We start from the raw sequence: 26,432 nt of genomic DNA, 5'->3' as shown, positions 1-26,432 counted from the left end.
CTAGTTTGAGTTTTAGTATTAATCATGTAGACATGGCCATAATCTTCAAGTCTCCCTCTTTAGCTGTCCACACACAGCAAAAAAAAAGATTTTTAAAAATTACATGAAGCCCACAGCAAACATTTTAAATACATAAGATATATTTAAAAGGTCACAAGGGACATGAGAAACTCTGCCTTTAAGATGCAGTATGTATATTGACAACTATTTTCTTGGCTTATGATCATGGTCTGATGTTTGCCAAGGTAATTCTACAGCACTGGAAGCTGCATAAAGAATGTCAAAAGCTTGAGAAACAGCATAGCACAGAGGTGCAGAGCTGGGGCTAGGTACCAGCCCTCCAGTTCAGTTCCCAACTCCACCTCTCCCTACTTACACAACCTTAGATTACTTGACCTCTTTCTGCTCAGCTTTCTCACCTAGTAAAGGCTGATAATTTAGCACCTACACCATAAAGAGGGTGGGTGAGACATAAATGATTTAATACACATGAAATATTAATACAGTGCCTGTTTCATAGTAGATTCTCAGTAAACATTTTCCTGATTATTATTGAGAGCAAAAACTTAAAACTCATTTCCTTCGTTACACTTAATGTTCCAGCCTTGATTGTACCCAGTGGTGGAAAACTCCTTAATTCACAGGTTGGCTGTTAAAGACTGCCTTTCTTCATAAAGCACTGGCCTGGTTTAGTCACAGTTACAGATCCTAAACATGGAAGTATGTTTCTCAGCATCTCTTGTACAAGGCAAACATTTGGTTAAAGGGATTTTAAGTAGTGACATTTGTCAGAGCTTCTCACAGCAGTAGCAGCCGTATAAGCTCAGTGTTCTCTTTGGAGTACTGCTTGCGTCTCAGATCTTACGTTCTTCTGTTGTGGGATTCTCAGTCGTTCGTGTTCTTACTATGCGTCTCATTTTAGGTCCATGTGCTAACTTTCACTGTTCATATGCTGCTGCAAAGCCTCACCAACAAGCTGAAGGCTGGGGATTTGGACTCTTGTTTGGATATAATGATTGAGGTAAGATTTACAGAATAAATATCATTTTTAAGTGACAACACACAAAAAATTCACCACAAAAAAAAGAAAGAAAGAAATAATAATGTCCTATAAAAATGCAAATGGTGAGCCTGATGTGGTGGTACATACCTGTAATCTTAGTACTTTGGAGACTGAGACAAGAGGATCACAGGTTCAAGACCAGCCTCAGCAACTTAGCGGGATTGTCTATAATCCAGCAAGACTCTGAAAATAAAGGGCTGAGGTGTAGCTTAGAGGTAGAATGCTACTACATTTAATCCCAATACCCCCCCCCCACACACACACACACACAAATACAAATAATCCTGGGGGGTATAATTAAGTAGTAGAGTGGGTGCTTAGCATATGCAAAGGTATAGTAACTTCAGTCTCCATGAAAAAAAAAAGTCTTGTCTTTTAGATTAGAATTTTTAAAAAGCTAAGACTCAAATAAGATGGGCACTCTATCATTGCCAATGGGTCATAAATTGGTGTAGTTCTTATGGAAAGAAATTTGACATTCTGTGTCAACAGCTTTTTGTTTGTTTGTTTGTTTATTTATTTATTTATTTATTTATTTATTTATTTATTTATTGCAGTACTGGGGATTGAACTATTCTATCTCCAAGCTACACCTCCAGCCCTCCTTTTTTAAATTTTTTATTTTGAGACAGGATCTCACTGAGTTGCAGAGAGCCTCCTAAGTAGTATCTGAGGCTGTCCACAAACCGTGATCCTCCTGTCTCAGACTCCCAAATGCTGGGATCACAAGCGTGTGCCACCACGCCCAGCATTTTTATTTTATTGTTATTTATGACGTAGAACATCATGGCAGAGGAAAGAAAGAAAACTAAAGAGAGCCAATTTGTGTGTGTGTTGTGTATATGTATGTGTGGTACTGGGGGTGGAACCCAGGGGCTTTTCTACCTCCGGGTATACTCCCAGACCTATTTTATATTTTATTTGGAAACAGGGTCTCACTAAGCTGCTGAGAGCCTCACTAAGTAGCTGAGGCTGGCTTCAAACCTGTGTGAGCCTCCCAAGTACTGGGATTACAAGCATGCACCACCACACCCAGCACAGCTTTTTAAATGAGCAAAAAATTCTCAGTTATTTTTAAGAATCCATCTTAAAGGCATAAAATTGGATATGGTCATATGGTCTGGGGTTTATACAAAAGTCTATTTCACCAGTAAAAAAAATAATAATAACTTTTAAGTTGGGTAGTGTGATCATTTGAGAGGTAGAGTTAAGAAGAGAATAAATTTGCCAAACCTCTTTTATTTATCTTTAAGATGTGGGCATTGATTTGGAATCTCATTATCTTAACTTCAATCAATAATCAAATTGCAAATATGAGATTTTTTTTTTTTTTTTGGTGGTACTAGGGTAGAACCCAGAGGCTTTCTATCTCCGGGTTATACTCCCAGACCTATTTTATATTTTATTTGGAAACAGGGTCTCACTAAGTTGCTGAGAGCCTCACTAAGTAGCTGAGGCTGGCTTCGAACCTATGTGATCCTCCTGTCTCAGCCTTCCAAGCGCAGGGATTACAAGCATGCACCACCACGCCTGGCTAATATGAGAATTTTTTGAAGGGAGATTGAGCTAGTTTAGTGATATCAAAAAGTATCTGTTGAGCCGGGCATGGTGGTGCAGGCTTGTAATCCCAGTGTTAGGTTGAAAATAGAGTTAGGGAGTTTAGGAGGGAGGTAAAATCACCAACTGGGTTATCAGAGACCGCTGCTTTATTCAGACCCGGCCCCTCCGGAGAGTCAGCCAGCCATGGGGGAAGGGACCAACGAGCCACGCATCTGGAGAGTTGCTCATAGTCCTGATCAGCTGGCTGAGTCAGGTGGGAAATCAGAGGCATCGATGTTTTATAGGCATGCCGATTTTCTCACGACATCTGTAGTCTCTCAATTTTTGGAGTCTCGAGGCACCTGGAGTCTCACAATATCTCCGCTTCTGGCTTACGGGGTTCTGTTGGGGGAGGGACCCAACTTATCGTCCCGGCCTTTTGGTGATAATGGACGGAGATTGAGTCTTAAGATACTTCCTGCTGTCAGGGGGGCATCATGAGGAGGGGCTTGGCCAGGAGAGGTTAGGTCCTCTAGAAGTGGGCAGGTGGGAGTATGGCTGCTGCGGGAGTCAGGGGTTACCCTGGACAGCTTGGTAATGTGTGTTCAAGGATACTTTAACAGACAAGGAGCTATTAAAAGAAAAGGCATATTGTGAGAGCGGGTCCCATGTTGGGCAGGAGCCAGCAAGCCTGCCTCAGGGTAGGTGGAACAGAAAAGTGGCAGCAAGTGGAGCTATGCCTGCAAGTCAAGCCTGGCGCGGGTGACTGTAGTGGATACCAAGGCTGGGCCATGCGCCAGAGGTTCCAGTGTTGACCAGAGCCAAGCGGAACGGTGGTTGTGGGAGGACCAAGTGGTAGGCTGAGGTCCTGGGCTGCGGAGGCGGCTAGCAGGCTGAGCAGGCACCAGCAGCTGCGGGGCATGCACCCCCAACAAGCCTGGCTCAGAGTGGGTGCAAGCTGCGGCAGGATTGGAGCCTGGACACCACAGTGGTGGTAGCAGCGGTGGCAGCAGTGGCGGGCAGAGTTGTGCCTGCAAGCCAAGCACCAGCACGGGACCTCGCAGTTGAGCTGCTGACGTGTCAGAGAGTCCAAGGCTCAAAAAGAGAAAAAAAAGGGGGGGAACCCCAAAATTCCTCCCTGGTTTCGGCACCAGAATGTTAGGTTGAAAATAGAGTTAGGGAGTTTAGGAGGGAGGTAAAAACACTAATTGGGTTATCAGAGACCACTGCTTTATTCAGCTCCAACGCCAGTACCCTCCGGGGAGTCAGCCAGCTGTGGGGTAAGGGACCGACAGGCCACGCATCTGGAGAGTTGAGCAGAGTCCTGATAAGTCGGCTGAGTCACGTGGTGGATCGGAGGCACCGATGTTTTATAGGCATGCCGATTCTCTCGCCACATCTGTAGTCTCGCGATGTTTGGAATCTCAAGGCACCTGGATTCTCACGATATCTCCGCTTCTGGCTTCTGGGTTCTGCCTCCTGTTCCTGCTGTGAGATCATGTCAGGGAGGGACCCAACTTATCACCTAGTACTTGGGAAGCTAAGACGGGAGGATGGAAGATTGCAGGTTCTTGGCCAGCCCCAGCGACTTATGCCCTCTGCAACTTAATGAGACCCTGTTTCAAAATAAAGAATAGAAAATTAGGCTGGGGGTGTAGCTTGGGAGTAGAATACCCATGGGTTCCATCCCCAGTACTGCAAAAAAAAAAGAAAATTATCTGTTGTATAGTTACACAGTTGTATATTCCTATTCCTGAAGTATTTTTCGTTTCCTTAGTACCAATTGAAAAATGTTTCTGTATATTTGTTCTTGACAACTGGTCCCTACCCTGCATTGAAAACACATGGAATCTCTAGAACCCCACCATCTCATCTCAGTCCAGTCCAGCCTTTGAGTTGGACATGCCTACACTTTTGTCAGATACTGCTTCTGTTGCCATACTTCACTGAGTGCACCTAATCATTATTTGTCCTATTTTCAAAGATTTTTAACCATGAGTTGTTTGGTGCTGTTGCTGAAGAGAAGGAAGTGAAGCAGATCCTCTCCAAAGTCATGGAGGCGCGAAGAAGCAAGAGTTACGATTCTTACGAAATCCTGGGCAAGTTTGTAGGAAAAGACCAGGTCACAAAACTCATTCTTCCACTGAAAGAGGTAAAGACTCAGATGCAATTCAGGTGATCCCGGGGATACAAATTGAGTTCCTAAACGCTGCTCCTAGTCACCCAAGTCTTTTTTGGTGCTAAGGGCAGCAGTACTAGTTATTTGGCCACTAGGTGGCAGCCTTAATTTGGGTGCTCTATTCTAATTCCTCAAAGTCGCTGTTGTAAACCATGAGATGCAGAACAGAAGGGAACAAGGTTTGGAGTGCAGATTAATTTTATAGCTAGGTCAAGGTAGCAGCTAAGTACATAGCCTTAAGATTTGAACCGCCATTCCCATATTGCCAAAAGGAGAAGTAGAATTTACTGAACACACATTGTATTCTAAGTACTGCTACGTTTTATGTGCACACCCATCTACTGAGACTGATGGTATTTTCATTTTATAGATAAGAAAATTTAGGCTTAGGAGGATAGAAAAAAGATAGTTAAGGAGGAAAGCCAGAGTTCTTTTTTATTTTTGTTACTTTTATTGGTGCATTGTAACTATTGATTTCAAGTTTAAAGTTGTGCAGGCACACATGGGCACAGGTCTTGGTACGATTCTTTTCAGGCTTCACCCAGCTACCTGCTGCTCTGTAGCTAGATTTGTACAAAACAATTCTCACATTTACAGCCAGTTGATTTCTACAGAGGAGCCAAAGACACATGCTAGAGAAAGGACAGCCTTTTCAACAAGCGATGTTGGTAAAATTGGGTAACCAAGTGTAGAACAATAAAACTAGACCCCAGTCTAGACCCCACTCTGTAACACTTGACAAGAGTCAGTGTTGAGTCAAGATGGATCAAAAACCTAAAACTTAGACCAGAAACTTTGAAATTACTAGAAGAGAGCATAGGGCCAACTCTACAAAATACAGGCTTTGGTAGTGACTTTTCCAATAAAATCTCCAAAGGTCAGAAATGAAACCTGGGAATTAATAAAGGAGGTGGCATCATCGAGTGGGGCATGGTGGCACATACCTGTAGTCTCAGTACTTGAAAGGCTGAGACAAGAGGATTTAAGGCTGAGGCAAGAGGTTTAAGGTCAGCCTCAGCAACTTAATGTCACCCTGTTTCCAAATAAAAAGTAAAATAGGAATGGGGTTGTAGCTCAGAGACAGAATACTCCTGGGATAAATCCCCACTACCACACACACACATAAAAAAGAAAAAACTTGCTGGCAGCAAACGAATGCTTCGGTACAGCAAAGGAAACCATCCAGAGTCTGAAGAGAGCCTACAGAATGGAAGACCTTGCAGCTACCCCTGTAACAGAGGACCAGTATAGAGAATATAGAAAGAACTTATAAAACTTAACACTAAAAACACAGAATGTATTTCTGATGCAAAGTTCACATCCTGTTGTTTCATTTTGTCCCCTAGAGAGAAGGGACTATAATTTACCCACTTTCCTACCATTTTCTGTGTGTATTGTAGAGATGTTTTTCAGTGGTAATAATTCATTTTATTAAAGTTTTATGTACTAAAACTGAGCAAAAAGCACTGTCTGGTGGCTTAAATTACTCTTAATTCAAGATATTCTGGTGCTTTCAAAAAAACAACCCAATTAAAAAATGAGCCATTGAACTGAAGTAGTCACTTCTCAAGAGAAGAAATAAAAGTAGCCAATAAATATATTTAAAAACTGTTCAACATCATTAGCAATCAAGGAATTGCAAATCAAAATTAATCCTGAGATTCTGTCTATCTCAGACTAGAATGGCAGTCATCAAGAATTCAAACAATAAATGCTGATGAGGATGTGGGGAAATAGGAACTTTTATACACTGTTGGTAGCAGTGTAAATTGGTACAACCACTATGGAGATCAGTATTGAGGTTCCTCAAAAGACTAGGAATGGAGCCGGGCTTGGTGGCGCACGCTTGTAATCCCCGTGCTTGGGAGGCGGAGACAGGAGGATCGCGCAGGTTCGAAGACCCTGTTTCCAAATAAAAAATTATAAAGTAGGTCTGGGAGTGTAGCCCAGGGGTAGAAGGGTTTCCAGGAACCCCAGTACCACCAAAAACAAAGAAACAAACAAAACAAAACAAAAATACTAGGAATGGAACCACCATAGGACCCAGCTGTACCATTCCTCTGTTTATACAAAAGAATTAATGGTAGCATAATGTGGTAATACATGCATATCCATATTGATAGCAGCACAATTTACAATAGCCAAACTAGGGAACCAACCCAGTGTTCATCAGCAGATGAAGAGATAAAGAAAATGTGGAATATGCACAAGGAAATCTTACACAGCCATAAAGAACAATAAAATTATGATATTTGCAAGAAAATAGAGGGAACTGGAGAATATTTTGCTAAGTGAGATTAGCCAGTCTCAGAAAGTCAAGGATCATTTGGTTCCTCTCATATGTGGAAGCTAGAATGAAAATAGGAAACAGAAGGGACTTTAGTCAAATGAGGAGAGAAACTAATAGAGCCTCGAAAGGGGATTGGGGGAGGCAAAGGAGGAGGAAAAACAAGGCTTAGGAAGGGAACAGTTCAAACAAGTTTATATCCGTACATGAAGATATCGTTACCAATATTCATAACATGTATGCAAGGTAGGAAGGAGGAGCAGGGTGGGATGCAGGGGAAGTTCACAAGTGATGTGCATGTATATTAGTATATTTGAATCCCACTGTGCTGTATAATTTCAATGCACCAGTAAATGTTTAAGAATGTTTTGGTGCTAGAGATGAACTCCATAATTCCTAGATTGCATATAGTTTTATCTGAGCCTGACCTAAGAATGTTGGATATATATTGAGGCTGAAAAATAGTCCCACACAGTATAGTAGTTATGACATGCTAAGTATTTTACTGAGATCAGTCATCCTGGGTTTGCATTAAGTTTCTATGATTTGATCCAGTGACTACTTTCAAACCCTGAGGCTTGGCCGTAGTAGCAGTTCATTCACATAATTTCCTTGAGGTAGTAACTGTACATTTTGTTGATTTTTTTTTTTTTGCATGTATGTATGTTTGTCTATAAATGATCCCCTTTAAAAATGTACTTGGAAGCCAGGCATGGTGGCACATGCTTGTAATCCTAGCATTTGGGAGGCTGAGATAGGAGGATAGCAGTTCACAGACAGCCTCAGCTACTTAGTGAGGCCCTTTGCAACTCATTGAGACCCTGTTTCAAAATAAAGAATAAAAAATAGGACTGGGGGTGTAGCTTGAAGGTAGAATGTCCCTGGGTTCCATCCCCAGTACCAAAAAAAAAATGTACTTTGGAAGGTTGGCATCTTCAAGTCTCAGTGCATCTGCAGCAGTATGCCCTGAGGCCTCACTACATGGCAGGAGGGAGCAGGGAAGGAATAGACAGGATCCAGAGGCACACTAACTCTCACAGCCCTTGTCTCTGACGTTGAGGCTGCAAGTGACTTATTCTACGTGTTCAATCTGTTTGAAGTTTTATTATGAATGTATTTTGTAATTAGAAAAAAATATATTAAAAAGGCAATTACTTTTTTTAAAACTACCATTACAACAAGTCAAAATGTCCTTCTGTATTATTTCAGCATGACATTTATGTTTTCCTTTTTAGATCCTACAAAATACCACGAGTTTAAAACTCGCCCGGAAAGTTCATGAAACCTTACGTCGAATCATAGCGGGATTGATTGTAAACCAGGAAATGACAGCAGAGTCCATTCTGTTGCTCAGTTATGGTTTGGTCAGTGAAAACCTACCCCTGTTAACGGAGAAAGAAAAGTAAGTTTGGGGAAAACAAGCCCTAAACTATCCATACATTAGGGACTTCTTCCTAATAAACCATTCAGTTCTTTATTTACCCTAAATTAATTTAATAATTTGCTTTACTGAGAAACATATACTTTTTTTTTTTTGTGGTATTGGGGATGGAACCCTTCTCTGGGCTATACTCCCAGACCTATTTTATATTGTTATTTGGAAACAGGTTCTCTTAAAGCCAGGGAGGCTAGCTTTGAACCTGCGCGATCCTCCTGTCTCCGCCTCCCAAGCGCGGGGATTATGAGCGTGCGCCACCACGCCTAGCCAACTGAGACCTTTCCAAGTGACGCCTTTCAACATGAAATGTTTTCTTTGAACGAGCTGTGACAGCAGCCAGTTATTTTGTTTTAAATATCTATTGAATGTATATGAGTTTAAGTATATACCTCTTGATTTTGAAAATACCTTATAAACCTCTGTTAAATATTGTGCCTGTGTTCTGGGCAAAATCCCTTACATTTGTTTCAGATATCAAGGGCAGTGTCCTCTAACCTCAGTTTCTAGGGATTATCCTAGTAACCTTCGTTGACAACCCAGTCATCTCTGCGGCTGTGGTTAAGGGAGGGAAGAGAAACACAGGTACATGGCACATTGTTCATTGCCTGCCTATCCTCCCCATGGAGGGCCACAGTAGCTTCTTGGAATGCAGCTGACAGCATTCTTTTCTGTTCTCATTTCATTGTGACTGACAGGAACCCAGCAGCCCCAGCACCTGATCCACGGCTGCCACCCCAGAGCTGCCTTCTGCTCCCCCCAACTCCAGTTCGAGGTGGACCAAAAGCTGTTGTGAGCAAGAAAACCAACATGCACATATTTATTGAGTCTGGGCTTCGGGTAAGAATTGCTCTTAAGTAGTTGAGCGTAGTGGCACGTGCTTATAACCCTGCATTTGGAAGACTGAGACAGGAGAATCTGGGTTCGAAGCCAGCCTCAGCTATTTAGTGAGGCCCTTTGCAACTCAGTGGGACCCTGTTTCAAAATAAAGAATCAAAACTTGGGCTGGGGTTGTTGCTCAGAGGTAGAGTGCCCCTGGGTTCTATTCCCAGCACCACAAAAAAAGAAGAATTGCTCTTACGCAAGACTTGCTGCCCTCAGGAAGTCTGTGCCATATGGTCCCCGCTTAGCACTCACGAGGGTCTCACTGTTGCCTTGCCCATGCACAAGTCTCAATCACTTTGATTTTTTTTTTCTTAATGATGAGGTTTTAAAAATACGAATCTGATCTTTTTCTTTCTTTTGGCTCCCACTTTTGTTAGGAGAGAGCCCAGTACTTCACGTGAGCTGCGGGTTTAGCCTCATCCTCTGCCACTCCAACACACGTTCCAGCTACACTGGCCCCCTTCCGTTCTGTAAAGCCCACACTTTCCTACCCCGAGACTTGGCCATCTAGCCTTCCCTCCCCGCATCTCCACAAGCCCTCAGAGCACGCAGCATCACACTTCTTGGAGTTTATCTTCCTGTCTAAAATCCACCAGGACAAGGACCAAATCCATCGGAGTCACAGGGCACAGCAGCAGATGTTGAGCAACCACTGGGCGGTGGGCTCAGCCTCTCAGCTGCACAGTGAGCTTCCCCTTCCTCATGGAGGTCCGCCGGGGCCGTTACTCGTTTCTTAAGATTATGCGTCGCTTTAGATAGAAGCATCTTACCATTTCATGTGTGCTTCTTAAAATCATCTCACACTTCCCAAAACTTTTAGCTACTACATCTGAGTTTGAAGACTTCCAAGATCAAGTCTTCAAGTGAAAATGCCTTAGAAATGTTGGATCCCTTTGTGTCTCTCCTCATCGACTGCCTGGGCTCCATGGACGTGAAGGTGAGCGTCAGTTTGCGTCCCTCGCAGGAGCTGGCTTCGCGCACACTGCTTGAGACTTATTTCAGGGCTCTTGTTTTATGAAATGGCGGGATTTTTTAAGAGATTAATGATACTATGAACAACTACATTTCCCTGCGTTAATAAATCCTATTTGTTTGCGTAGCCTTTAACACTTTTAAAAGCCCTTCTAGAGTGAGGTGTTGTGGTGCACACCTATAATCTCAGTACTTGGGAGGCTGAGACTGGAGGATCACAAGTTCGAGGCCAGTCTCAGTAACTTAACTAGAACCTCAGCAACTTAGAATCTGTTTCAAAATAAAAAATAAAATAGAGCTGGGGGTATATCTCAAAGATAGAATATTCCTGAGTTTAGTCCCCAGTGCCAAGGAAAGCCCTCCAAAACTTGATGAGGGTGAGCAGACCTGTCTCCCAGGCCAGTGGCCATCACCATTGTCATTGTCCTAAAGGCATTATCTCTAACTCTCGAACCCATGAGGCAGACATTCTTAGTGTTTCTGTTTTATAGACAGAAATATTAGGGCTGGAGTCTGGTCCCAGTTCCCTGGTCTGCAGGGCTCCAGAGCCTGCCTATCTCCTACTTCCCTGCGTGGCCCGCTTCGCAGATGAGTTGGCTGAGAGGTTACATCACCTCTCTGGAGACGCGGGTAATCCGCTGCAGAGCGGGGAGTTAAGCCCGGGCCCTTCAACCCCCCAAACTCTTTTCTGTGTGTTTTCATCTAACCCAGAGCCGTGCAGTCAGCAGCAAGGGTGATCTTAGGTACAGCTGAACCAGCAGGTCCTGGTGATCTCCGAGGTTGGCCTTGGAAATTCAGAGTTCTCTGTGTAGGTACGGGACACGTGGCCCCAGCGTACTCCTTCCATGTCCTTGTGCGTAGATAGCACTTCACTATGTGACAACTCATTGTTCCCATGCCTAATCTCTGAGCCAGCCATCTGCTCCTTAAACACAGACATGATGTCCTTCCTTATCTTTGTATTTATAAAACCAGTAGAAGACTAGGTATATAGCTCAGTAGTAGAGCCCTTGCCTAGCATGTATGAGGTCCTGGGTTCAATTCCTGGCACCACTTATTAAAAGCAATAATAGTAATCCTCAGTACAGTGCCTTGTATACTTAATAAGAATGGGTTACATTGAAGGACCATTCTGTAGAGTAAAAGTCATTTAAAGCTGTTTTGTTTTATTCTGTTTTGTTTGCAGTGCTGGGAATGGAACCCAGGAGCATTCTACCTCTGAGCTACACCCCCAGCCCTATTTTTTATTCTTTATTTTAAAACAGGATCTCTCTGCTGGGTGTGGCAGCACGTGCTTGTAATCCCAGCGCTTAGGAGGCTGAGACAAGAGGATAGCACAGGTTCGAAGCCAGCCTCAGCTACCTAGTGAGGCTCTCAGCAACTTAGTAAGACCCTGTTTCCAAATAAAGTATAAAATAGGTCTAGAAATATAGCCAGGAGGTAGAAAAGCCCCTGGGTTTCACTCCCAGTACCACCAAGAAATGAATAATTAATTAATTAATTAATTAATTAATTAATTAAAAATAGGGATGGGAATGCGTTTCAGAGGTAGAATGCTCCTGGGTTTCATCTCCAGTACCACAAAAGAAAAGAAAAGAAAAATAATAAATAAGCCAGGCGTGGTGGTGCACGCTTGTAATCTCAGCATTTTGAAGGCTGAGACTGGAGGATTGTTGTTTGCAGACAGCCTCAGCTATTTAGTGAGGTCCTTCGGAACTTAGTGAGACCCTGTTTCAAAATAAAGAATAAAAAATAGGGCAGGGAGTGTAGCTCGGAGGTCAAATGCCCCTGAGTTCATCCCCAGACCTGCAAAAAATAATTAAATAAAACAGGATCGCACTGAGTTGCAAAGGGCCTTGCTAGTAGCTGAGACTATCCACGATCCTCCTGTCACAGCCTCCCAAATGCTGAGATTACAAGCGTGTACCACCATGCCCGGCTTCATTTGAAGTAATATATATATATATATATATATATATATATATATAGTGTGTGTGTGTGTGCGCACACGCACGTGCATGTGGTACTGTGGGTGGAACCCAGAGGCTTTTCTACCTCCGGGCTATACTCCCAGACCTATTTTTGTACTTTATTTGGAAACGGGGTCTCACTAAATTGCAGAGAGCTTCACTAAGTAGCTGAGGCTGGCTTCAAACCCATGCAATCCTCCTGTCTCAGCCTCCCAAATGCTGGGATTACAAGCGTGCATCACCATACCTGGTTTATTTTTTATTTTGAAAGAGGGTCTCACTAAGTTGTGGAGGCTGGCCGCAAACCTGTGATCCTCCTGTCTCAGCCTCTGTAATACTGGGATTACAAGCGTGCGCCACCACACCTGGTGGCAATCCAGATTCTTAAGAATATAGTGAGCACTTTTGGTGTTTGGCTTCTGATCTACCTTTGCTTGCTGTGGATAAACAGGAAGTTCTTCCACATCAAGGAATAAGAAATTCATTCTTAGACTTGGGGCGCTGTTGTTACAACGCGGGCTGGGCACAGGATCTTACCAACTCAGCTTCTTGGGTAGCTGACAGCCTGCGAGGCCACATTGATACACCTCATAAATTGACTGCTACTGTTTTCTCAGGTGATCACAGGAGCTTTACAGTGCCTCATCTGGGTCATGAGGTTCCCTCTGCCCTCCTTAGGAAACAAAGCAGGACAGCTGACGAAACGCCTTTTCCTTTTGCTGAAGAGTTATGCAAAAGTCGGAGCCGCCAGGGGCCAGAACTTCCACTTAGTGGTAAATTGTTTTAAGGTGAGGAATCACCGCCCCTGGAGAAAGCCAGGACCAAGATTGCCATCACTTAGTGTCCCCATCGCCCTTTGCGGCCTGGGCTGGCATTTTCTCCATGATGACGTCCTCAAGCTGGAGTGTTGGTGTCCTGCGTGAAGGAGCACGTGTTGGGTCCTCATTGTTTCTCTGACTCCTGATTTGTGGGCGTGCTGGCTGTTGACTTCGCTGTTGTGATTTGCAGTGTGTGACCATACTGGTGAAGAAAGTCACGTCTTACCAGATAACGGAGAAACAGCTTCAGGTTCTTCTGGCATATGCAGAGGAGGACATTTATGATACATCAAGACAAGCCACTGCGTTTGGCCTTCTGAAGGTATAATGTCACCTGAATCGTTGTCTTGCATAGATTATAAGCATTATGTCAGCTACTTAGGGTAATGTAGAATATACTGTTTTAACTAGCTGTAGATTTTGAAATTAAGTAATTCATAAAGATTATTATGATTTTGATGGGTCAGTTACAAGCTAATGTATATACTGAAGAAAACGTTTGACTGTGCTTTTTATTAACATTTCCAGGAAATTCTCTACAGATACAGGCACTCTACCTTTATATATTATATTGGATATTTTTCTTATTGTGGTAAAATACACATAAAAAATTTACTATTTTGTCGGGCATGGTGGCGCACGCTTATAATTCCCGCACTTAGGAGGCGGAGACAGGAGTATCGCGCAGGTTCAAAGCCAGCGCTGGCTTACGAGACCCTGTTTCCAAATTTAAAAAAATATAAAAAATAGGTTTGGGAGTATAGCCCAAAGGTAGAAGGGCTTCCAGGAACCCAGGTACCAGAAAAAAAAAAAAAGAAAAGAAAAAAAATTTGCTATTTTAAACATTTTATGCTCTTTGTCTTTTGTAGCTACTTTGCTTGAAAAGTGACTAGGATTATTTAATATCAAGCCTACTTAGGTCTATGTGCAACAAAACACATAAAATGAGTGTGTCTTTTCCTTCTGTTTTTCAGGCTATTTTGTCAAGAAAGTTATTGGTCCCAGAAATTGATGATGTCATGCGGAAAGTATCCAAGTTGGCAATTTCTGCTCAAAATGAACCTGCCAGGGTGCAGTGCAGACAGGTGTGGAGAGAGCTGGTTCCCATAGCGAGGCTCAGGCCCCACCATTAGCATTGGCTGAATTCCAAAGACAGCTTTGTGTATTACTGTGACTGTGTTCTGAGATCAGGTATTTAGTACAGAAGGTCAAAGAAGGTTTTCCTGAGGATTGACAGGTAAACCAAAATTATAAGAGAGAGAGTAAAGAGCAGTAAATGGAGGTGGTGACCCTGGTGGTGAACAAGAACTCAGCTTGTTTGAGGAGCTAAATGAAAGGGGGGATAGGAGAGGAAGGCCAGATCAGGCAGTGCCTTTTAGTCTTGTTAATTTAAGGCTTTCTTCTAAGCATCATGAGATGCTATTGAGGTTCTTAGGCAGAGGCATGATGTAATCAGATTTGTTTATAAACTTGTCCATCCTGTCAGGCGTGGTGGCACATGCTTTAATCCTAGTACTTGAGAGGCTGAGGCAGGAGAATTGAGAGTTTGCTGCCAGCCTCGGCTACTTCATGACTCAGGCACAGCGAGCAGTACCTGGATGAGAGAACTTATCTGCAACTTAATGAGACCCTATTTCAAGATAAATAATAAAATATAGGTCTAGGGGTATAGCTTAGAGGTAGACTGTCCCTGGGTTCATCCCCAGCACCACAAATTAATTAATTAGTTAATTAATTAGTCTATCCCTAATCTTATAAGTGCATTTCATACCCAAGAGATGGAATTAAACACATGCACTCAGTCAGGCATGGTGGCACATTGCCTGTAATCCTAGTAAGTGGGAGGCTGAGACAGAAGGATCTCAGGTTTAAGTACAGCCTCAAGCAACTCAGGGAAACTGTCAGCAACTTTAATGACACACTGTTTCAATACAATGAATAAAATAGGGATGGGATTGTAGAATGCTTCTGTGTTCTAGTACCACCAAAATAAATAAATAAATAGGTAGTCAAAACCAGGTGTGGTAGTGTACGCCTGTAATTCCAGTACTTGGGAGGCTGATACGGGAGGATCACAGGTTTGAATCCAGCCTCCGCAACTTAGTGAGGCTCTCAGCAACTTAGTAAGACCCTGTTTCAAATAAATTATAAAATAGGGCTGGGGCCATAGCCCAGAAGTAGAACACCCCAAGTTTTTTCCTCAGTACTACAGGAAAAAAGGAAGAAGAAAAGAAATACATGCTCAAGTTGAAGAAGGTTTTGGACTGCTGAGGCCAGAGTAGAAGGGAGGAAACTTGTCTTTGGAAAAATTTGCTTGATTACAGTTAAGGAAGGCCAGCTGCTATGTTACTAATCACTAGCTGTGTGCCCAGGACTATATATACATGACCTCACTTTATAACTACCTTTCAGAAGAATTAGTATCCCTATTTTACATTAGGGGAAAAGCAGGCCTTGGGATAATATCACCTACTTTCCTAAGGTCATGAGGAGAACTGAGAAATACTTAACACAGCGCCTAACACATAGACAGTTTTTAGTAAGTGCATTAGTTATTATCAGTATTAGTTTGTCACCATACCATATTGTCGTTCTTCAAGGAGAGACTCTGGGCTGATCATTCATAGTCAGTGCAAGCTTAGACTTAGAGCCTTAATGACTGTGCAGTGTGGGCCAAGACTTGACTCAGGCACATGGAGCGGTACCTGGATGGAGAACCAGAACAGGAAGGGGCACAGCCGTTGACTTAGTGGACAGCGTTAGCTGAAGTCCGTTATTAAGCCTGATTGATTATATTTCTGAAGGGTTGTTATAGCCTACCAGCACATCCCAGAAAGTAGCTTAGGAAACGGGAATTCTGCAGTGACAGGATCCAAATAACCAACTGTGTGGTTTTTGTTCCTAGGTTTTTCTGAAATACATTCTTGACTATCCCCTCGGTGAGAAATTGAGACCAAACTTGGAATTCATGCTTGCTCAGCTGAAGTAAGCGTAAACCACTAACTATACAAGGGCACAGGGGTATTTCTTCTTTCCCTTCCATGCAGTAGCTAGCTGTGTGGAAAGGGCAAAGCCTGTCTGGGGATGCAATGAAACGACTCCTCGGCACATGAAACATTGTTCCTTACTGCCTATGGCAGTCCTTTAAGCTGCTTTCACCCAGTCTAGGATGACCATTGATTATCAGTAGAGTCTATTAGGAGAATGTTGAAAATCTAATGAAATAACATTTAAAACTGCATAATAGCTGTATGGATATGTATATAAACATTGAAATTGAGGAAATGAAACATTTTCCATCTTTTAAGAAACAGAGCCATTGTGGTGGCACATGGCTTGTAATCCCACTACTTGGGAAGCTGAGACAGGACGATTGCAGATTTGAAGCCAGCCTCGGCTCAGTGAGACCATACTTCCAAAAAAGAGACTAAAAAATAGGGCTGAGGGTGTAGCTCGGAGGTACAATGCTCCTGTGTTCCATCCCCAGTACCACTAAATAAATAAATAAATAAATAAATAAATAAATAAATAAATAAATAAATAAATAAACAAACAAAATAGGGAAGCCAGGTGTGGTGGTGTACACTTGTAATCCTAGCATTTGGGAGGCTGAGACAGGAGGGTCGCGGTTCACGGCCAGCCTCAGCTACTTAGTGAGGCCCTCTGCAACTCAGTGAGACCCTGTTTCAAAATAAAGAATAAAAAATCGGGCTGGGGGGTATAGCCCAGAAATAGAATGCCCCCTGGGTTTCATCCCCAGTACTGCAAAAAAAAAAAAAAAAATACAAAATAGGCTGGGGATGTAGCTCAGAGGTAGAATGCCCTGGGTCCAATCCCCAGTACTACAAAAATATAGACTGACACCTTAATATATTTTAAATTTGTAAACTAATTCTTGATAAGTTTAGAAGATGCCAACAGAGCCAGGTGTGGTGGCACACGCTTGTAATCCCCACGCTTGGGAGGCGGAGACAGGAGGATCACACAGGTTCAAAGCCAGCCTTGCTGGCTTAAGAGACCCTTATTTGTTTCCAAATAAAATTATAAAAAATAGATCTGTTAGTGTAGCCCAGAGTAAAGGCCCCTGGGTTCCATCCCCAGTACCACCAAAAAAAAAAAAAAAAAAAAAAGATGCCAACAAATCCACCTAATGTTCTTGTTCTAGTTATGAACATGAGACCGGGAGAGAGTCCACCCTGGAAATGATCGCCTATCTCTTTGACACATTCCCTCAGGTACTGTGAAAAAACAAACTCTTCACCTGCTTTTACCGGTGACCCTAAAAGCCCTGGGCTTTCCCTGTTACAGAACATCTGTGGGAATTCATTTCGAGAGTGTTCACGAGCGCCCCTCTTCTTGTAGGGACTACTCCATGAGAACTGTGGAATGTTCTTCATCCCTCTCTGTCTGATGATGGTGAATGATGATTCTGCTGTGTGCAAAAAGATGGCGTCCATGGCGATCAAGTCCTTACTCAGCAAAATTAGCCTCGAGAAGAAAGATTGGCTCTTTGGTTTGGTTACCTCCTGGTTTGGAGCAAAAAAGGTTAGAGTTGCTTTTAATCAATGACAAGATTATACCTTATATATGAATCTAAGCCTGTGTGGTGGAGCATGCTTTTAATCCCAGTACTTGGGTGGCTCAGAGGAGAGGATCACAGCTTCGTGTCCAATCTCAGCAATTTATGTGGCTCTCTGCAACTTAGTGAGACTCTGTTTCAAAATAAAGAATAAAAATTTGGGCTGGTTGTGTAGCTCAGAGTTAGAATGCCCCTGGGTCAATTCCCAGCACCACAAAAACTAAGCAAATAAATTAGAATCTACTATGCTTCCAAATAAAAATATAAAAAATATAAAAAATACTATGTTGTTGAACTGGCTTAGCTTATCTCAAATAGCTTTATTTTTATCTGATTATACAATTTGCTCCTAGTTTCAGCTAACAAAAATCACCTGTATTCCTATATATTATTAATGCTAGTAAAGCACTCAGCTATGTGGCTATATCATGATTTGCCTAACCAGCCCCTGAGTAAGTTTGTTTCCAGTTTTTCAGCTGTGCTTGTTAAGTTTCTAGAGTGTAATTTTTATCATTCTCTCCACTTAACTGACTCTGCTTCCATCATCACTAGTTCATCTTTGCGGAATAAAAGCAACATGTGTTCTGTGTTAATGAGCAACTTGTTGCATACTTGCATGATTGGGGGATGGGCTGAGACCAGGAGAGAGTCCACCCAGGAGATCACCGCTGATCACCTTTTCATTCCTGTTTTCCTTTTTTTTTTTTTTATGGAAAAAAAAATATATCAAAGTAGTAAGTGGATTATAAGCGCCATTGTCTTAAATGTTAATCTTGGGTATAAAAATTGTATCACCTGAGCCGGACCTGGTGGCGCACGCTTGTAATCCTAGCATTCGGAAGACTGAGACCAGAGGATCATGGTTCGCAGCCAGCCTCAGCTACTTAGTGAGGCCCTCTGCAACTCAGTAAGACCTTGTTTCAAAATAAAGAATAAAAAATTGGGTGTAGCTCAGAGCTCAAATGCCCCTGGGTTCCATCCTCAGACCCGCAAAAAAAAAAAAAAAATTTTGCATCATCTTTTTTATGTTGGTCATAAAGAGTTGTACTCTATTGATTCTGGCACCAGAAAGGCTTCTTATTATCTCTGCTTGTTGACATAATGCCCACCTTCATTTTATTATTTCAGAAACAGCTTCCTAAGCTGTATTGACATTGTTTTATGGTGGTTTGTTTCTGGTAGAGCATAAATAGACAGCTTGCTGCCCTCATCTGTGGCTTGTTTGTGGAATGCGAAGGAGCCAATTTTGAGAGAAGACTTGGAACTGTTCTTCCTGTGGTTGAAAAGGAAATTGATCCTGAAAACTTTAAAGATGTAAGTAATTTAAGACGGGCGTGGTGGTGCACGCTTGTAATCCCAGTAAAAAGTTTTACTTGACATGGTATAGCTAATAGATCATATATTGTGTTCAAAAAAGTGTTCTTTGTTAATAAAAGTAAGAATTCAAACAACTTCTTTTTTAAAATGGTAGTAAATTAAGTTATCTTCCATAGTATATAAAGATTAACAATTCTTTACTAAGGCAAACTTGCCCCCAGGGACATTTGGCAATATGTAGAGACATATGTAGAGACATTTTTGGTACAAGCGGAAGGTGGTGGTTACTATTGGTATCAAGCAGGTAGAGAGGCCAGGGATGCTGCTGAACATCCTGCAGTCACATGGCAGCCCCTATAACAGAAATATCTGTCTCAAAAATATCGGCAAAGGACTGATTGTTGGCCCCAAAACTGTCTATAGTGCTAAGAGATTCAGAAGCCTTGTGCAGATTTGCCTGCTGGAGTCAGCCTGTGCTTCAGCTACTTCTAGGTTGTTGTCTTAATCCACTCCTTCCACCCTGTGTTTAGATCATGGAGGAGACTGAAGAAAAAGCTGCAGACCGCCTGCTCTTCAGTTTTCTGACGCTAATAAGTAAACTCATCAAAGAATGTAATATTATTCAGTTTACCAAGCCCTCTGAGACTTTGAGTAAAATCTGGAGTAAGTATTTCCTTTTAATCTAAATCTAAAAACGCATTAGTGCCGGGCGTGGTGGTGCATGCTTGTAATCCCAGCATTTGGGAGGTTGAGGCAGGAGGATTGCAGTTCAAGGACCGCCTCAGCTACGACTTACTGAGGCCCTTTGCAATTCAGTGAGACCCTGTTTCAAAATAAAGAATGAAAAAATGAACTTCATAGGGAATACATTTCATTTATAAAAGATGAGTTGCAATCAGATGTGGTGGCACACTTTTGTAATCCCAGTACCTGGGAAGCTAAGACAAGAGGATCACACCGGTTCATGGCCAGCCTTAGCAACTTAGGCTCTTCACAACTTAGACGCTGCTTCAAAATAAAAAAATAATAATAATAATAATAATAAAATGAGGCTAAGAGTGTAACTCAGGTAGAATGCCCCTGCGTTTCATCCCCAGTACCACATATATCAGGTAATTAATTTTTAAAATGATGAATTGGGTGATAATAAAAGGGAAAATTGTCACCGTCTTGCTTAATGATAATTTGACATTTTTAGAGAGGTTGCTTAGTTACTTATTAACTAATATCTTATTTGTTTTTAAGTATATTGCTATGTATACCACAACTTCATAGACATCCTTTCCAGTAGCCATATAGTAGTTCATCATGTACGTGTGTCGTGACTTAAACCATCTTACTTCTGTGGGATTTTGAAGGTACTGTCCTCTCTAAACGAAAAATAAGAGTCTATATTTTAATTTAACATATTTAACATTACATTTTTATTCAGTACCTGGTTTAAAATCTTATGGGAGATAATGAAAAATAAGAGTTCATATTTTTAAATAACATACTAAATTTTTATTAAATTTTTTATTTAAATTTTGGCTTAAAATCCTATGGGAAATAATACAGTTTCGTTATGCCATGCTGGGGTTTGACTCCACCCAGACATGGCCAAGTTATTAGAAAGATTTATCTAGTATGAAAGAACAATCCCCAGTTACAGCAAAAAGAAAAGGGAAAAAAAAGATTAGCTGGGCGTGATAGGGCACGCTTGTAATCCCAGCATTTGGGAGGCTGAGACCAGAGGATCATAGTTCACAGACAGCCTCAGCTACTTAGTGAGGCACTCCGCAACTTAGTGAGATCCTGTTTCAAAATAAAAGAATAAAAAATAGGGCAGGGGGTATAGCTTGGAGGTTGAATGCCCTGGGTTCCATTCCCAGACCTGCGAAGGAAGGGAAGGAGGGAGGGAAGAAGGAAGGAAAACATGTTCATGAAATACAGTAGTATAATGTAGTTAATCCATCCTGATCATACCTCCATTTTAAGACTTTTCAGCTGTACTTTTCAAGCGTGGTGTATGGAGAGTGACTGTGTATCCTAAGCCAGAGAATTACAAGTTATGAGGTCACATGAAGCTGGGCCCAGGCCTAACTCTGCCCATGCTGTGGTATTCAGCCTCTCTGGAATATCCATTTCCTTGTCTACTAGATGGGAATGACAGTTCTGTTGTCATAGAATTCCTGTGATGTCTGAATAGGGTAATGTGTTAAAGGCCTGGGCCTGGCCCATAGAAAGCCTTTAGAAGACAATGTTAATGCCATCTTCTCTCTCTTGAATGTGAAGCTGGTTCATAGGTAGTTGGTATGTGTTTAGGTTTACGCACATCTCTTTAGTGTCATTTGCCACATGGGTGAGTTGGTTTTTTAGTTGCTTCTGAAGCCTCCTCACCTACTTCTCCCAGCTTCTGCACAGCAAGGACTGTTTGGATCATCTTTAGCTCCTAAGCATGTACGCTTACATGCTTTGGCTGGTCGCATTTCCCACCCGAGAATGAGAAAAGCTGGATGTCTGAGGATGTTTTGTGGTTCCCGTAGGTCACGTGCATGCTCACCTGAGACATCCGCACAACTGGGTGTGGCTCACCGCAGCCCAGATTTTTGGGTTGCTCTTTGCCTCTTGTGAGCCGGAGACGCTTGTTGGAAAATGGAATGCCAGAAGGTCTGAAAAGAAACTTTCAGAGCCTGTAGCAGTCAGATTCCTAGCAAGTGACCTTGACCAAAAGGTAAGGTTTCTTCCTCCAAAACTGTTTCCTTCCCTGCGACCTGTGTTAGATGTTCTGGTTTGTATAACCATCTTGGGACGGGCCCTTGGGAGAAACTCTTCCAACTGACAACTTACACCGGTGAATCAATGACTCAATCAGTGACTGGAGATGGTCACCCTCAAGGCATGCTTTTCAAAGAATAGTTAGACCATCAGTCCAGTCAGACTTCTGGCTGCTTATATATTTAGTGTGTCCATCTTCCGTTGTGCGGTTAAGTTCTGTATCACCGCTGGAGAGTGAGTAATGCTCCCTATCCTGTCTCCTTCATAACCCTATGGATGACTGACTGAGTTCATGTCCATGGCACTGTCAGGGGGGGCCATGTCTTACCTGTCTCTGATTTCCAAAGTCCTAGTGCACTGTTTGGCTTAGAGTGAGAACGCCATAAATTGTGAATGAGTAGAGATGGAAGGGGAAAGCAAAAGGAAGGAAGAAATACTGGAATGGAGCCAAGTATATTACGAATAGTCTAAAGGATTACCTGTGCCTCCCTGGAGTTTGAAAGTAATTCATTTCTTTGGACTGACACCGTTAGGGCAGGTAGAAGGGAACGGTTACACGATTTCTGGTTATGAAGTTTTCTTTCCAGAGCTCTACAGGTGGTTGTGCAGAGCAAAATCTAATACACCAGTGTTATTGTGGTTAGTTTTTAGAACCAATCAGAAATGCCATGTTATGACTGCCAGTGTCCCATTTCTTTTCACAGATGAAAAGTATCTGTCTATCTTCTTGCCATCAGTTGCATTCCAAATTTTTAGATGATTCTCTAGGAGAGCAGGTAAGCACTTCTGGTTTAATAGAATAATCTAACATTCTAGGAATAGGCTTACATTTGTTATTTTGTTTTGTTTTCAGCCCATTTTAATGTTCAATGGATTTCATAAAATATAAACATACATACTTGGGAGATTGAGACAGGAAGATCAGAGGTTTGAGGCCATCTTCAGCAGTATAGCAAGACCCTCAGCCACTTAGCGAGACACTATTTAAAATTTAAAAATTAAAAGGATAGGGGTGTAGCTCAGAGAGAGAATGCCTCTTGGCTCAGTCCCCAGTACCTAGATAAATAAAAGGATGAACAAAAACCTTTAAAAAAAATGTAAATACAAAGTAGACATATGCACTAACAAATTACTCAAGTAGACTACAGCTCCCTTTTATTTTCTTCTGTTTTGATAGAGCACTTGGGCTGGTAGTGATGAGCCAACACCATTCATCCCATGGCCCTTGACCAGGTCCCTATGAGCCATTATGGAGAAAATGGACCATTGTAGATTAAATGACAGGGAAACTAGAAGTTAGGTCAGCGCTTATAACTAAACGTTGATCTCCAGTAGCACGTCGTGAGCACCCACACTCCCATCATGTTTTACAATGAAGACTAAACGTGCTTCCTTGAGTGGCAGGTCCAGAGGAGTAGATGACAGAACGGGGCCAACCAAACCTGCCGGGTGACAGTGGGTCAGGTCACACACAGGGGCAGTTTTAACAGGGGCTGGCAGAACAGAGAGAAGAAAAGATGATAGAAGAAATGAGGGCTTTCGGTCAATGGTAACCTTAGGGTAAATTAACAATATGAAATGACTGCCATGCCACAAAGTTTCCAGAAGAAGGAAATGATGATTGACTCTTGATGGTGAAGCTAGCCGTGAAGGGTGTGTGGAGTCCTGACAGCACGTGGGGGCTGTGACACGGCGCATCCAGCAGAGCAGCCACGAGGGCCACAGGACTGGCTGCCACAGCTGCTGGCCAGGCCTGGTGACCCACACCTGAGACAACAGGGTCACAGACTGAGTCCCAGCAAGTAGTGAGGCTCTCATCAGCCTACTGAGACCCTGTTTCAAAATAAAAATAAAGTCGGGCGTGGTGACACATGCTTGCAATCCCAGCACTTGGGAGACCGAGACATGAGGATCGTAGGTCCACGGCCAACCTCAGCAACCTGTGAGGCCCTCTGCAACTTAGTGAGACCCTGTTTCAAAATAAGAAATAGGGCTGGGGGCTTAGCTCAGAGGTAGAATGCCCTGGGTTCAATCCCCAGTGTCACACACACACACACTTGTTTTCCTCCCTCACATAACAGTTATGAAGTACACACATCAGAGGTTTGATAGAACTCACAGAGTTCAAGACTCAAAGAATAAGCCCATTTTTTTTTTTTTTTTTTCGGGTCTGGGGATGGAACCCAGAGGCATTCAACCTCCGAGCTACAACCCCTGCCCAATTTTTTATTCTTTATTCTTGAAACAGGGTCGCACTGAGTTGCGAAAGCCCATTCTTACAAGACAAAATTCTGACTGGGTTAGATGGGATTTGAGGAGGAAGGAGCTAAAAGTGAAGAGCTTCACTGGGGTTTAATAACTGAGCCTTGATTTTCTCTCTTGGTAATAGTACCCGATAGAGATTTTTTTTTTTTTTTTTTTTGGTGGTACTGGGGATGGAACCCTTCTACCTCTGGGCTACACTCCCAGACCTAATTTTTATATTTTTATTTGGAAACAGGGTCTCTTAAGCCAGCACGACTGGCTTCGAACCTGCGTGATCCTCCTATCTCCGCCTCCCAAGCGCAGGGATTACAAGCATGCGCCACCACACCACACCCGGTTTAGAGATCTTTTAAAGTTGAATCAGATGCAGTATATAAAGCAACTAATCAGTACTCACTTAACATTGTTATTTCTACGTAAAACGGTAAAAAAAATTTAATGGAAGTAAGCATGAAAGCTTTCTTTTAAAAATGTAAATTGAGCCGGGTGTGGTGGCATATGCTTGTAATCCCAGTGCTTTGGAGGCTGAGACAGGAGGATCGCACAGGTTCAAAGCCAGCCTCAGCTATTTAGGCTCTCAGCAACTTAGTGAGACCCTGTTTCCAAATAAAATATAAAATAGGTCTGGGAGTATAGCCCGGAGGTAGGAAGTCCCTGGGTTCCATCCCCAGTACCACCAAAAAATAAAAAAATAAAAACAGGGCTGAGGGTGTAGCTCAGAAGTAGAATGCCCCTGGGTTCCACCTCCAGTACCACAAAAAATTTAAAAATAAAAATAATAATAATAAAAGAATAAAAATGTAAATTATTAGTCCATAGGGAAATCTTTTGCTTACTCAAGGTCAACAGGATAAAAGTTAACATAGAAATGAATTTGGAATAGTTTTTTTTGGAGGGGTACTGGGGTTTGAACCCAGGAGCATTCTACCTCCGAGCTACACCCCCACCTCCAGTTAAATTTTTTATTCTTTATTTTGAAACAGGGTCTCACTATGTTGCAGAGGGCTGCACTAAGTAGCTGAGGCTGTCCGCAAACCTGTGATCCTCCTGCGTCAGCCTTCTAAGTACTAGGATTATGAGTGTGTGCCACCAGGCCCAGCTGGAATAACTAAATGGAAGAACTTAAGAGTTATCAAAAAAAGAACCATCATCATTTATTTCTAATTGTAAAATGCCTAATTTAGCTCATGTTCTAATAAGACATATGTTTCAAATTCTAATTCCTCTCACACTTCTTTTTAAAGGTCGTTAAGAATTTGTTGTTTATAGCCAAAGTATTGTACTTACTAGAACCTGATTCTAAGGATAAGCAAGGTCAGATAGGAGACGACTTGGAAGATCTTGAAGCTTTAGGAGAAGGTGTGGTCAGAGAGGCCACAGAAGAATATGAGGCCTGCGCCGACGCCAAGACGGGGTCTGATGGAGACAAGGAAGAGCCCCGCAAGCCAGCCACCCTCCTCTGGCTGATCCAGAAGTTGTCCCGGATTGCAAAACTGGAAGCTGCGTATTCACCTAGAAATCCCTTAAAGGTACAACAGTATAACTAAAAGTAGTCCTTTTTTGGAAGTAGCCATATTTTTTAAAGTATTTTAATGGTATTAGAGATCCTTCCAACTCTCAAGTAACTTAACCTTTTTTTGTTTAAGGTATATTTATGTATGTACGTATGTATGTATGTATGTATGTGTGTATTTATTTATTTTGTGGTACTGGGGGTGGAACCCAGGGGCTTTCTACCTCCAGGCTATACTCGCAGACCTATTGTATATTTTATTTGGAACAGGGTCTCACTAAGTTGCTGAGAGCCTCAGTAAGTAGCTGAGGCTGGCTTCGAACCTGTGCGATCCTCCTCTCAGCCTCCCAAGCGCTGGGATCACAAGCGTGAGCCACCATGCCCGGCTGTAACAACCTTTTGAACATAAAACTTCAGCAATAACATCTATATCAAAGAAGACTGATCCCTGTTTTCTAACTTAACACTGTGTATTTGTATGGTTGAAGAGAAACATTTCAAGTGAAAAACAATCTTCACTTTCAGAGATCATGCATCTTCAAATTCCTCGGTGCTGTAGCAATGGACCTAGGGGTAGACAAGGTGAAGCCGTATCTCCCGGTGATCATCGCTCCCTTGTTTAGAGAACTGAACAGCACTTACGCAGAGCAAGGTAACCTGCTGCCTTTGATCTCCAGAGTATTTGCACACTAGGATTTCTAACACTCTCCTGGATGGATGCCTTCTTCCTTTCCGACATCTTTCCCTAACAGAATTTAAGAAAGAAAACTTGTGAGGTATTAAGACGATTAATAGCAAATAAGCATATTTGTATATTTGGTGGTATTATTTCTATATGCTATCTCACATCAAA

The 26,432-nt window shown here is 42.3% G+C and overlaps 1 protein-coding gene across 1 annotated transcript in view; it reads left to right on the top strand.

The window, feature by feature from the left end:
• Positions 1 to 26,432, top strand: part of UTP20 (UTP20 small subunit processome component) — a gene marked incomplete at both ends in the record, with an annotated part of 110,824 nt that overhangs the window by 82,645 nt on the left and 1,747 nt on the right. The window contains 17 exons of the mRNA XM_080705144.1: positions 923 to 1,021; positions 4,587 to 4,754; positions 8,304 to 8,470; positions 9,202 to 9,343; positions 10,209 to 10,325; positions 12,948 to 13,118; positions 13,339 to 13,470; positions 14,123 to 14,233; positions 16,054 to 16,133; positions 17,314 to 17,383; positions 17,511 to 17,693; positions 18,910 to 19,041; positions 19,575 to 19,707; positions 21,570 to 21,757; positions 22,506 to 22,577; positions 25,311 to 25,595; positions 26,105 to 26,231. Coding sequence (XP_080561270.1) covers positions 923 to 1,021; positions 4,587 to 4,754; positions 8,304 to 8,470; positions 9,202 to 9,343; positions 10,209 to 10,325; positions 12,948 to 13,118; positions 13,339 to 13,470; positions 14,123 to 14,233; positions 16,054 to 16,133; positions 17,314 to 17,383; positions 17,511 to 17,693; positions 18,910 to 19,041; positions 19,575 to 19,707; positions 21,570 to 21,757; positions 22,506 to 22,577; positions 25,311 to 25,595; positions 26,105 to 26,231 — 2,377 coding nt within the window. The remainder of the gene's footprint in view (positions 1 to 922; positions 1,022 to 4,586; positions 4,755 to 8,303; positions 8,471 to 9,201; positions 9,344 to 10,208; positions 10,326 to 12,947; positions 13,119 to 13,338; positions 13,471 to 14,122; positions 14,234 to 16,053; positions 16,134 to 17,313; positions 17,384 to 17,510; positions 17,694 to 18,909; positions 19,042 to 19,574; positions 19,708 to 21,569; positions 21,758 to 22,505; positions 22,578 to 25,310; positions 25,596 to 26,104; positions 26,232 to 26,432) is intronic.

The sequence above is a fragment of the Muscardinus avellanarius genome (assembly GCF_963383645.1).
Source record: "Muscardinus avellanarius genome assembly, chromosome: 11".
NCBI lineage: Eukaryota > Metazoa > Chordata > Mammalia > Rodentia > Gliridae > Muscardinus > Muscardinus avellanarius.
This window is presented reverse-complemented; position numbering and strand designations above follow the sequence as displayed.